Source organism: Myxocyprinus asiaticus, chromosome 34, assembly GCF_019703515.2.
Source record: "Myxocyprinus asiaticus isolate MX2 ecotype Aquarium Trade chromosome 34, UBuf_Myxa_2, whole genome shotgun sequence".
NCBI lineage: Eukaryota > Metazoa > Chordata > Actinopteri > Cypriniformes > Catostomidae > Myxocyprinus > Myxocyprinus asiaticus.
The window spans coordinates 5,951,941-5,966,061 of record NC_059377.1 but is presented as its reverse complement, the minus strand read 5'-3'; the positions used below and the strand labels follow the sequence as shown (position 1 = coordinate 5,966,061).

The window sequence follows — 14,121 nt, the reverse complement described above, 5'->3', positions numbered from 1 at the left end:
AAATTACAGTAATCACACTGATTTAGAACAAGACTACACATTCTAGGTGTTAAACAAGCATGACTGTCAGATGTTACTATACGGGACATGCATGCCATTTGGCGGTGGGCGGGTCGACACCAGGGCTACCTGGGCGGAGTTGAGCGCCCCTGTGGCAGAGGTAGGCAGGCAGCGACAGATAGACTCCAGAATCTGCCTGCTGTCTCCAGCTCATCCAGTACTGAGGAGGCGGAGCTTTACTACACCTCTGTAATGTTGAAGCTTTGGAGTGGAGGGAGGGAAATATGCTTTTAGAATTTTGAACAACAAATCAAAAGCACTGTTGGAGAGTGGTCCAGCTCAACAGACAAAACGTATTCAAACCTTCAAAATGCAATTTAAATACATCCAATTTAAAATTGAGTGAGAAAATATACAGATTTAAAGTTGAAGTGTGTAATTTCTGTGGCACACCAAACACACACATACACACACACATATCCCCTTTGAAATTATACATATACATATATATATATACACACATACACATACACACACACACACACACACACACACACACACACACACACAGAGCGCCCTCCACTAATATTGGCACTCTTGGTAAATATGAGCAAAGGCGGCTGTAAAAAAAAAAAAATCTTTATTTTTTATCCTTTTGATCTTTCATTTAAAATATTCACAAAAATCTAACCTTTTATTGAAATAAAATAATTGAAGGGGGGGGGGATAATCACATAATTATATAAACATTTTTCTCAAACACATTTGCCACAATTACTGGCACCCCTAGAAATTCTTTTGAGTAAAGTATACCTGAAGTTTATTCCCATTAATATTTTAGATTTTTTTAGTGCACCTGTGTGACTATGAACATTAAATTGTTCAGCCATGACTTCCTTTTTCACAGGGGTATAAATATGAGGTAACACACAACCCAAATTCCCTTAGTCATCCATCACAATGGGTAAGAGCAAAGAATAAAGTTATGATGTGCAGCAAAAGGTTGCTGAGCATCGCAAAATGGGAAGCGGCTATAAGAAAATAGCTAAAGCATTGAAAATGCCCATTTCCACCATCAGGGCAATAATTAACAAGTTCCAATCAACTGGACATGTTTAGAATTGGCCTGGAAGAGGACGTGTGTCTATTTTGTCTCCACGCATGGTGAGGAGGATGGTTTGAGTGACCAAAAATTCTCCAAGGATCACAGCTGGAGATCTGCAGAAATTAGTTGGGTCTTGGGGTCAGAAAGTCTCCAAAACTACAATCATTTATCACCAAAAATTGTTTGGGAGGATTTAAAGAAAAAAGCCTCTTGCTCTTATCCAACAACACAATCAAGCATCTTCAGTTTGCCAGACCCTAATGGAACTTCAAACAGGACCAGGTTCTATGGTCAGATGAAACAAAAATAGAGCTTTTTGGCAGCAAACACCAGAGATGGGTTTCACGCACACAGTGAAGTAGCCATATGGAAAAGTACCTCATAGCATGGTTAAATATGATGGTGGATCTTTAAAGTTGTGGGGCTGTTTTTATGCCAGAGGTACTGGACATCTTGTTCTGATACAGTAAATGGCATCATGGACTCTATCAAATACCAACAAATACTGAATCAAAACCTGACTGCCTCTGCCAGAAAGCATAAAACGGGCCCTGGTTGAATCTTCCAGCAGGACAATGATCCAAAACAAACATCAAAATAAACACAAAAATGTTTCACTGACCACAAAATCAAGGTTCTGCCATGGCCATCCCTGAACCACCTGAACCCCATAGAAAACCTGTGGGTTGAACTGTAGAGGACAGTCCACTAGCGTGGACCTCGGAATTTGAAGGATCTGGAGAAATTATGTATGGAGGAATGGTCTCAGATCCCTTGCCATGTGTTCTCCAACCTCATTAGGCATTATACAACCCCAACTCCAAAAAAGTTGGGACAGTATGAAAATACTAATAAAACAAAAAGGAGTGATTTGTAAATTATATTCACCCTTTGCTATATTGAAAGCACTACAACTAAACATTATATGATGTTTTACCTTGTGAATTTCATTGTTTTTTTATGTACACTAATTTCAAATCAGATGATTGCAACACACTCCAAAAAAGTTGGGACAGGGTCAATTTAAGACTACTAACAATTTCACGAGTTAAAATAAGGCAATGTGAAACAGGAGATGTTAAACTGATGAGGCAATTGTGTCATTTTACATAAGGAGCCTCCAAAAACAGCCTAGTCCTTTAAGATCAAGGATCATTCGAGACTTGTCAATTTGCCAACAGATCCTTCAGCAAATAATCCAGCACTTTGAGAACAATGTTCCCCAAAGACAATTTGGAAGGATTTTGGGCATTTCACCCTCTACAGTGCACAATATAGTTAAAAGATTCAAGGAATCTGGTCAAATCTCAGTGCATAAAGGACAAGATGAAAACCATTCATCCGTAATGGATATCATGAACATGGGCTTGGGATTACTTTAGTAAACCTTTGTTAGTCAACACCATTCGCTGCTGCATCCACAGATGCAAGTTAAGACTTTACTGTGCAAACCAGAAGCCCTACATCAACAATGTCCAGAAGCGCTGCCGACTTCTCCTGGCTCGGTCTCATCTTAAGAAAGTAGAACAGTGGAACCATGCTTTTTTGTCCGATAAGTCCACATTTCAAATAGTTTTTGATAAACACAGCCGTCGTGTTCTCCGGGCCAAAGAGGAAAATTACCATCCAAGCTGTTATCAGCGTCAGGTCCAAAAGCTAGTGTCTGTATGTGCCAGGGGTGTGTCAAAGCCCATGGCATGGGTAACTCACACATCTGTGAGGGTACCATTAATGCGGACAGATATGTACAAATTTTGGAGCAACATATACTTCCACACCCAGCACCGTCTTTTCTAGGGACATCCTGGCATTTTCAGCAGGACAACTTCAAACCACATACTGGCCGAATTAGCACAGACTGTGGGTGCTAGATTGGCCTGCTTGCAGTCCTGACCATCTCCAATTGAGAATGTGTGGTGCATTATGAAGTACACAATATGGCAATGAAGACCCTGTACAATTGTGCAGCTGAAGACCTGTATAATGGATGAATATAAACTTAAACTTGTTTCTTCAGTGCCTAAATGCTTAATAAGTGTTATTAAAAGAAATGGTTATGTTTCACAGTGGTAAACACTCGACTGCCCCAACTTTTTTGGAGTGTGTTGCAATCATCTGATTTGAAATTACATAAAAAACAACAATGAAATTCACAAGGTATAACATCATATGTTTAGTTGTAGTGCTTTCAATATAGCAAAGGGTGAATATAATTTACAAATCACTCCTTTTTATTTTTATTAGCATTTTTCATACCGTCCCAACTTTTTCAGAATTGGGGTAGTAGGAGAAGACTCAGAGCTGTTATCTTGGCAAAGGGAGGTTGCACAAAGTAGTGAATAAAAGGGTGACAATAATTTGCCACACATACACCGATCAGCCACAACATTAAAACCACCTGACTAATATCATGTAGGTCCCCCTCGTGCCACCAAAACAGCTCTGACTCGTTGAGGCATGGACTCCACAAGACCTCTGAAGGTCTGTGGTATGTGGCACAAAGACGTTAGGAGCAGACCCTTTAAGTCCTGTAAATTGCGAGGTGGGGCCTCCATGGATTGGACTTGTTTGTCCAGCACATCCCATAGATGCTTTATCAGACTGAGATCTGGGGAATTTGGAGGCCAAGTCAACACCTTGAAATCTTGGTCATGCTCCTCAAACCATTCCTGAACAATTTTTGCAGTGTGGAAGGGTGCATTATCCTGCTGAAAGAGGCCACTGCCATCAGCAAATACCGTTGCCATGAAGGGGTGTACGTGGTCTGCAACAACCTTTAGGTAGGTGGTACGTGTCAAAGTAACATCCAAATGAATGCCAGGACCCAAAGTTTCCCAGCAGAACATTGCCAAGTGCATCACACTGCCTCCGCCGGCCTGCCTTCTCCCATACTGCTGCCATCTCTTCCCCTGGTAAACGACACACACACACACACACGGCCGTCCACATGATCTAAAAGAAAACGTGATTCATCAGATCAGGCCACCTTCTCCCATTGCTCCGTGGTCCAGTTCTGATGCTCACATGCCCATTGTAAGAGCTTTCGGTGGTGGACAGAGGTCAGCATGGGCACTCTGACTGGTCTGTGGCTACACAACAAGCTGCAATGCACTGTGTGTTCTGACACCTTTCTATCATGGCCAGCATAAGTTAGTCAGCAATCTGTGCTACAGTAGCTCTTCTGTGGGATCAAACCAGACAGGCTAGCTTTCGCTCCCCACGTGCATCAATGAGCCTTGGGCGCCCATGACCCTGTCGCCAGTTCACCGGTTGTCCTTCCTTGGACCACTTTTGGTAGGTATTAACCACTGCATACCTGGAACACCCCACAAGATCTGCCGTTTTGGAGATGCTCTGACCCAGTCGTGTAGCCATTACAATTTGGCCCTTGTCAAAGTCGCTCAGATCCATATGCTTGCCCATTTTTCCTGCTTCCAACACATAAAATTCAAGAACTGACCGTTCACTTGCTGCCTAATATATTGCACCCCTTGACAGGTGCCATTGTAACGAGATAATTAATGTTATTCACTTCACCTGTCAGTGGTTTTAATGTTGTGGCTGATCACTGTATATTTGACAAAAAAACTTTTTTGATAAAACTTGAGTTATGTTTGCAATTGTTTGATTTTTGTGAATATTCTGAAAGATCAAAAGGATAAACAATAAAGACATATTTGCCTTCTTTGCTCATATTTACCAGGGTATATTAGTGGAGGGCACTTAACAGTATATTTAACCAGCCCAAGACCTTAGCTTCACCAAAAACTTGACAAAATTATAGTTAATTAAAAATAAATATAAATCTAACATAGACACACAAACCTAAATATTATTATTCATTATCTCTGCCTCTCAATGCTTTAAGGTCAGAACTGACATTGGTTTGTCCTGGTGTCTGCACAAGTGAGGCCTATAAATGGCTCCTTTTGGAGAGGAATGGTGTGTGTTGTGTTTCAGACACTTGAGCAGCTGCTACCAGTCTGTCATTCCACTGGATGCCTAAAATGATCTTTCCTCAATGACAGTGCTACAGCCATCCGAGTTAGCTCTCATATCTTTTAGTTCAGCTAATAGTTCAGGTCTGCAGATACTTTATATAACTCTAGAGAAAAAAAAAAAAAAAAAAAAAAAAAGTTAGTATTACTGGAGAGCTGCATGATTATGTCAAAAATCATAAATGTTGATTATTGCCCTTGACATTGTAATAGCGATTATTAATGTCGATTAAAAGATTACATTACTGTGACATCACAAAGTAGGCAACCGCTTGGTTCTTCAGAGTACCAGATTTTAATGGTGGATAGGACATGCGATCCAGTTTTTTTTAAGCATCTTTTAAGCATTTAATGTGGTAATAATGTTTCTTAATGCTAGGCCTAATAAAAGTTATTTTAAAGGGATATCTATGGTATAGAAGAAATATATGTAGTTTCTTTCTTAACTATTGACAAAACCAGTTTTTACTTGATTCAATATACCTGTCTAACATGTAACAGGCTGATAAATACACATCCTCACAAGTTTAACACACCTCTTAAGCCTGAGAAAGGTGGCATAAAATCCAAAACTACTATCAGACATGCAATGTGTCTTTACTGCTTAAATTATTGGTCCACGTACAGTAAATATGGCATATTCAATATTAAAACTTGGCAGACGATTTAAATTGACCAAGTTACTTACTGTGTTCAGTAAGCGCTGTGGTGGTGAGACTCCCCATTAATTCCATTAGATCTTTACTGGTGATCTTGTTCATGTAAGATTATCCTTAGATCATATTTGGCCAAAGCAATTGGACTTTGGGAATTAAAAACAGCCATTTGCAATTACAGTTTGTGTGATATGTGAAATTTTCAAATCTACTGGGGCAAATGGCTCGTATTAGATCAGACGCGATAATAATGACAGTGATTTGTGAAATCTATGCCATTCATGCCATATTCTTTATGTTGGCTACACCTCAAAAACAAGCTTAGAACAGTTAAGTTGAAATATTTTATTGATATTTGAAACAAATCATATTCACATTGGCCTACTTATTAACATGACAATGTCTATGCCTTGATTTGAACGGGAACATTTTAGTTTTGTTGCGTTGCTCATTTGCAGTGTATTTACCATCTACGATGCAAGCGAACAGCGCAACATGGAATTAATCCAAAATTGGCCATTGGCATTTCATTGCTCAACGGACATGTCTGTGATTGGTTAGAATACTTAAGTGCTGCAAAAACACGTTGTAAATAGAAACAATTGACGCAACAGGAGCAGACTTAAATTAAAGGCTGTAATCGTCAGTTTTCATGATTACATAATTGTGGCAGCCGTAACCGTGATTAGTTTTTCGATTAATCGTGCAGCCCTAATTACTGTACACAAACCACTCTACAGAAACCAAAATTGGTGCTAATAAACCAACAGCAAGTTGTTGTCCATTTACACTGTATCTAAGAACACTCTAGCAACGTGAATCTTATATGGCTAGATACACAACAATCCATCGTGATGCGTTACTAGTCAAGACAGGACATAACGTAAGATATGCCCATACAAGACATTGCCTTGATTGACAAAATCAGTAAGCATTATCTATCAAACTATTAAGACAATCTTAATGCAATGGATCACACCCACAGTGTTTCAAATATGAATTTAGAGCTACATGATCTGGGCTTCACTACAAATTAGGGTTGCAAATTTTAAGAAATGTTCCTAATCAACAACTGTTAACGTTAATGACTGAAAATCGATTAATCATTAACAATAACAAGACTAAACTGTGAGTGGTGTACAGCTTGAAACTAAAAAACGCATATGTTTCATGTGTGACGCATATGTTTCTTCAATCAAAACTTGATTTTTGACTGACCGACCATTCTAATGCAAACTTGAAAATGTCAACAATGCATCAGAGAAAAAATCCTTACTGTGGAAGGAAAGGTAAAAACATGAAATAGCCACTGAAGTATGTGCATGCCACCTACTGTTTAAATACACTTTATTTTGTATTTTCATCTTAATATATGTTCAGTTCAGTGTATTTGTAATACATTCACACAGTGTTTTAATAAATGTATTGTTAATGTATTACTGTTAAATATAATTTATAGAAGATACAGATTAGAATTCACTAAAACTTCACGTTGTAGATCGTGATATGTTTCAGACCTTACTTTTTTTTATTTATGGAGCATCTACAAACAATCCACCAGCCAAATTAACAGATGTTAACAGTGTGTCAACAAAAACAGTAGAGACAAGTCTGAGCCTGCCCATCATTTTGTTACTCCCTCTGTCTCTCTGCTTCACAACAACATAGTGTAACTAGAGAGAACAGTAGGCACCAGACACAGCCACACCTCTTTCACTTACCACATATGGCTGCAACCAATATCAACTATCAACTAATGGACTGCTTATTTGGATGAAAAACAATGAAATACCCTGTACCACAAAAGAAAAAATTGTGCTCGCAACATGTTAAGCGTTGTATAATGCAATAATGCTTACTGTTAATGTTATTCTTGTTAATTATTAAATATAAACAATATATTTTCCTATGATGCACACATAAACTACCTTACAATTTTATTAAAGATGCGTTTCTGCATCCGTATATGCTGTAAATGCAAAAAACTCTGCTTATACCATCTTTACGTGTTACAGTATATCTGACTTTGCTGCTTCAATCTCTTGCCCTCTCAGAGGGAGTCAGATGCGAGTGAGATGCGAGTGAGTAAAGACTTAACATAGTACCACAACATCACCTAAATAGCTGTAAGCTTAACTATAAGTCTGCATTACGTAATGTTGTTTATTCCTTGTATCATGTAGGTCGGACAATGAAGGTTGTACCTGCAGTAAAATCCGAGCTCTGTTGTTTAATCACGAATTAAACATGAATTTTATCTCTGTCAAAACAAATCAGCACAAGACATAAAACAATATAGCTGTTTATTAAAAATAAAGAAACAACAATATGACCACACAGTTAAGTGGTGCATAAAAAATGGTCTACAGAATGACGGTCACTGAGGAAGCCCGTGGTTTTACACTCGTGGACATATACACTATATATGGTGCTGGTCTAGCTTATAGCTGGTGTAGTACTGCAACACTGAAAAAAGTCAGCTCGCAGAGTATAAAACAGAGCATTGTAAAAAAAAAAAAAAAAAAAAATCCTTTTCTCATTAATTTAACAGAAAACAACAAATATTTTTCTCATAACTGTATGACGAATTTTTATTATTCTCATTACTGCAATGCAAAAAAAATACAAAAATTTCTTGTTACTGTAACAAAATAAATAAGTAAATAATCGTATTCTCATTTCTGTAATGCAAAAAATATATTTTTCTTGCTACTTTAACCAAAAAACAAAAAAAAAAAAAAACAACGAATTTCTGTAATGCAAATTGTTTTAATTCTCATTACTGTAATGAGAAAAAAAATCATATTGTCATTACTGTAACAGGAAAAAATCGTATTCTCATTACTGTAACATAAAAATAATATTCTCATTACTGTAACGTGAAAATTTTTAATTCTCATTACTATAATGTGAAAAGAATCTGTAATGGGAAAAAATCTTATTCTCATTACTGTAATGAAAAAATATTTTATTCTCATTACTGTAATGAAAAAATTCTTTGTTCTCATTAATGTAACAAAAAAAATTATTATTCTCATTACTGTAACGTAAAAAAAAAAATCACTCATTACTGTAACATAACATTTTATTCTCATTACTGTAACGTGAAAAATATATTTTTCTCACTATTGTAACAAAAAATCATTTCTGTAAGGTGAAAAAAAGTCATATTCTCATTACTGTAACACTGAAAAAAATTGTATCATCATTACTGTAACACGAGAAAAATCCTATCATTACTTCAACGTGAAAATAATAATATTCTCATTACTGTAACGCTAAAAAATTATCCTATTCTCATTACTGTGAAAAGAATCATATTCTCATTACTGTAACGCTAAAAAATTATCCTATTCTCATTACTGTGAAAAGAATCATATTCTCATTACTGTAACGTGAAACAAATCTTATTCTCATTACTGTAACATGAGAAAAATCGTATTCTCATTACTTTAATGTGAAAATAATCATATTCTCATTACTGTAACGTGAATTTTTTTATTATCATTACTATAATGCAAAATTTTTTTATTCTCATTACTTTAACGTGAAAATAATCACTCATTACTGTAACGTGGAATTGTTTTTATTCTCATTACTGTTACACGAAAAGAATTGTATTTTCATTACTGTAACACAAAATAATAATATTCTCATTGCTGCAACATGAAAAAAAATTATTCTCATTACTGTAACAAATAATATCTTATTCGCATTACTGTAATGCAAAAAAAAACGTATTCTTGTTACTGTAACGTGAAAAAAATCTTATTTTGGTTACTGTAAGGTGAAATCCTTTTCATTCTTATTACTGTAACGAAAACATTTCTCATTACTGTAATGTGAAAAAAAAACTGTATTCTCATTTCTGTGACACAAATTTGTTTTTATTCTCATTACTCTAATGTGAAAAAAACCTGTATTCTCTTTACTGTAAAACAAAAACAAAAAATCTTATTCTCATTACTGTAACACAAAATGTTTTATTCTCATTACTGTGACGCGAAAAACATCGTATTCTCATTACTGTAACAAAATGTTTTATTCTTTTTACTGTAACGCAAAAAAACCTCAATGTAACAAAAATAAATTCTATTCTTATTATTGCAACACGAAAAAAAATTATTCTCATTACTGCAACGCAAAAAACAATTTTTAATTTCTCATCACTGTTTAAACAAATTGTATTCTCATTACTGTAATACAAAAAATATATTTTTCTCGTTACTGTAACGTGAAAAAAATCTTAATCTCATTACTGTAACACAATCTTATTCTCATTACTGTACCACACAATTTTTTTTTCTCAATGTAATGCAAAAAAATACTATTCGCATTACTATAACTAAAAAGAAAATAACAAAAAAAAAACAATTGCATCAATGTAACGTGAAATAATCTTATTCCCATTACTGTAAAGCAAAAAAACTTATTCTTGTTACTGTAACGTGAAAAAAATCCTATTATGGTTACTGTAATGTGAAATTCTTTTAATTCTTATTACTGTAATGAAAAAAATTTCTCATTACTGTAATGAGAGAAGAATCATTCTCATTACTGTAATGTGAAAAAAATAGTATTCTCATTTCTGTAACACAAATTTGTTTTTATTCTCATTATCTCAATGTAATGCAAAAAATACTATTCGCATTACTATAACTAACAAAAATTACAATTAAAAAAATTTAATAAAAACAAAACAAAAAAAAACAATCGCATTAATGTAACGTGAAATAATCTTATTCCCATTACCGTAAAGCAAAAAATAATTCTTATTACTGTAACGCAAGAAAAAAATCTCATTAATGAAATGTGAAAAAAATGTATTACATTATTTAAATCATCGTATTTGTTTTACTGATTTTATGCTGATTGTGTTAAAAATCATTGTGTTAAAAATCATTTTCAGCACTGTATTACGAGAATGAGTAGCCTATTATTACATCAAGATTTTGTGCCGTTAGGGGCCTGGGTAGCTCAGCGAGTATTGACACTGATAACCACGCCACCACGAGGACCTACTAAGTAGTGAGAATTGGGCATTCCAAATTGGGGAGAAAAGGGGATAAAAAAAATTAATTAATTAAATGCCATTACTAGAATTTGGGGAGAATATGTGCTTATTTGTAATAAAAAAAAAAAAAAAAGAGAGAAAATGTAAAAAACAAAAACAAAAAAAAAAAAAAACAAAAAATAAAAACGTACCTTTATTTGTGAGATTCACTCTTGAAACATTTTGTACCTGGGCGTTGATCGCTTATGCGACAAATTATATAAAATACATCTTCCAAAAAATTTCCAGTGAAAACAAAATAAACAGAAAATGTGATCTTTGACATTAAGATCTGACACACTGAATGACCAGTAATTTTACCCCTCACAGACCCAATTTTATTCAAAGCTAATTAAAAATGCTGTCTACTCTGACTCTAGTCTATTAAGAGTGGCACAAGCCATACAAACTTTACAGTTGCAACTTTAAAGGCATAAGCAGGCAGGACAAAATAGGACTCACCTTGCACTGCAGTGTTGCTGTTGTGATGGGCAGGTTTGGGAGGGGGCACAGGAGGCTGTTTAGGGGTAACAGAGGCTGTAGGGGCCGAGTGGGTGGGGACTGTGGGCGGGGTCTCCTGGTCTCCTGTTACGGAGGGAACAGGATTACTACGAGAGGACTCGTCTACATTTAAAGACACAGTCCGGGGAGGAGGCTTAGCAATAGGAGGAGCAGAGGATGAGGAGGAGGATGAAGATGACGATGAAGAGGAGGAGGATGAGGATGGGGCTTGAGCAGGCTCGGTGGAGGAGGAAGCGGCCATCAGCCATTTGGGAGGGAGGATGGCATTTTTAGTAGGCAGCTGTGACTCTTTAGTGGAGGTAATTCCAGGTTTAGGCTCAGGAATGAACCTCACACCCACTGATCCTAGCGGTGAGCATAACACACATGCACAAACAGACACAAACACAAATAACAGAACACACACATGAGTGCACAGCACAGTCACAAGAGCATGCATGAGTAAATCAGGAATGGTGAAAGCATATACAGTGCATCCGGAAAGTATTCACAGCGCTTCACTTTTTCCACAATTTGTTATGTTACAGCCTTATTCTAAATTGATTAAATTCATTATTTTCCTCAAAATTCTACAAACAATACCCCCATAATGACAATGTGAAAGAATTTTGTTTGAAATCTTTGCAAATTTATTAAAAATACAAAAATGACATGTACATAAGTATTCACAGCCTTTGCTCAATACTTTGTTGAAGCACCTTTGGCACCAATTACAGCCTCAAGTCTTTTTGAGTATGATGCTACAAGCTTGGCACACCAATTTTTGAGCAGTTTCTCCCATTCTTCTTTGCAGGACCTCTCAAGCTCCATCAGGTTGGATGGGGAGCGTCGGTGCACAGCCATTTTCAGATCTCTCCAGAGATGTTCAATCGGGTTCAAGTCTGGGCTCTGGCTGGGCCACTCAAGGACATTCACAGAGTTGTCCCGGAGCCACTCCTTTGTTATCTTGGCTGTGTGCTTATGGTTGTTGTCCTGTTGGAAGATGAACCTTCGCCCCAGTCTGAGGTCCAGAGTGCTCCGTATCAGGTTTTCATCAAGGATGTCTCTGTACATTGCTGCATTCATCTTTCCCTCAATCCTGACTAGTCTCCCAGTTCCTGCTGCTGAAAAACATCCCCACAGCATGATGCTGCCACCACCATGCTTCACTATAGGGATGGTATTGGCCAGGTGATGAGCAGTTCCTGGTTTCCTCCAGACATGACGCTTGCCATTCAGGCCAAAGAGTTCAATCTTTGTTTCTCATGGTCTGGGAGTCCTTCAGGTGCCTTTTGGCAAACTCCAGGCAGGCTGTCATGTGCCTTTTACTGAGGAGTGGCTTCCGTCTGGCCACTCTACCATACAGGCCTGACTGGTGGAGTTCTGCAGAGATGGTCGTTCTTCTGGAAGGTTCTCCTCTCTCCACAGAGAAATGCTGGGGCTCTGTCAGAGTGACCATCAGGTTCTTGGTCACCTCCCTGACTAAGGCCCTTCTCCCCCGATCGCTCAGTTTGGACAGGCAGCCAGCTCTAGGAAGAGTCCTGGTGGTTCCAAACTTCTTCCATTTACGGATGATGGAGGCCACTGTGCTCATTGGTACCTTCAATGCTGCAGAAATTTTTCTGTACCCTTCCCCAGATCTGTGCCTCGATACAATCCTGTCTCGGAGGTCTACAGACAATTCCTTGGACTTCATGGCTTGGTTTGTGCTCTGACATGCACTGTTAACTGTGGGACCTTATATAGACAGGTGTGTGCCTTTCCAAATCATGTCCAATCAACTGAATTTACCACAGGTGGACTCCAATAAAGTTGTAGAAACATCTCAAGGATGATCAGTGGAAACAGGATGCACTTGAGCTCAATTGGCAAAGGCTGTGAATACTTATGTACATGTGATTTTTTTTTCGTTTTTTATTTTTAATAAATTTGCAAAGATTTCAAACAAACATTTTCACATTGTCATTATGGGGTATTGTTTGTAGAATTTTGAGGAAAATAATGAATTTAATCCATTTTGGAATAAGGCTGTAACATAACAAAATGTGGAAAAAGTGAAGCGCTGTGAATACTTTCTGGATACACTGTAAACAAAGTGGTGCAGGAGAGCTTTAAAGAACCCATGAAATCAAAATTGCAGTTTTGTGGCTTTTTGTTCATGTCTGTATGTTCTGAGGTCATTATATGCCAGTGTACTCCTTAAAAAATGGCAAAACTCACATTAAGAAGATGTATGCATTTAAAATACACTACCGTTCAAAAGTTTGGGGTCACTTGCCTGAAATGTTTCTCATGATCTTAAAAACCTCTTGATCTGAAGGCATATGCATAAATGTTTGAAATTAGTTTTGTAGACAAAAATATAATTGTGCCACCATATTAATTTATTTCATTATAAAACTAAAATGTAATTAAAAAAAAAAGTTTTTGAAATTGATGACTTGGACCAAATAATAAAGAAAAGCAGCCAATAAGTGCCCAACATAGATGGGAACTCCTTCAATACTGTTTAAAAAGCATCCCAGGGTGATACCTCATGAAGTTGGTTGAGAAAATGTCAAGAGTACATGTCTGCAAATTCTAGGCAAAGGGTGACTACTTTGAAGATGCTAAAATATAACACAGTTTTGATTTATTTTGGATTTTGTTTAGTCACAACATAATTCCCATAGTTCCATTTATGTTATTCCATAGTTGTGATGACTTTACTATTATTCTAAAATGTGAAGAAAAAAAAATGTAAAAAATAAATAAATAAATAAAGAAAGAATGAGTAAGTGACCCTAAACTTTTGAACGGTAGTGTATA

General features: G+C 36.6%; 1 protein-coding gene across 7 annotated transcripts in view; it reads right to left on the bottom strand.

Moving 5' to 3' along the window:
* The window catches only part of LOC127425691 (phosphatase and actin regulator 4A-like), an 86,947-nt gene that overhangs the window by 15,226 nt on the left and 57,600 nt on the right, over nucleotides 1-14,121 (bottom strand). For 3 of the 7 annotated variants that reach the window (XM_051671915.1, XM_051671914.1, XM_051671913.1), the window contains 2 exons: nucleotides 11,275-11,679; nucleotides 130-261 (listed from right to left, as the gene is read on the bottom strand). The exons of 1 other annotated variant lie outside the window; for it this stretch is intronic. In XM_051671915.1, coding sequence (XP_051527875.1) covers nucleotides 130-261; nucleotides 11,275-11,679 — 537 coding nt within the window. The remainder of the gene's footprint in view (nucleotides 1-129; nucleotides 262-11,274; nucleotides 11,680-14,121) is intronic. 3 more of the 7 variants (XM_051671917.1, XM_051671916.1, XM_051671918.1) reach the window with 3 other exon arrangements.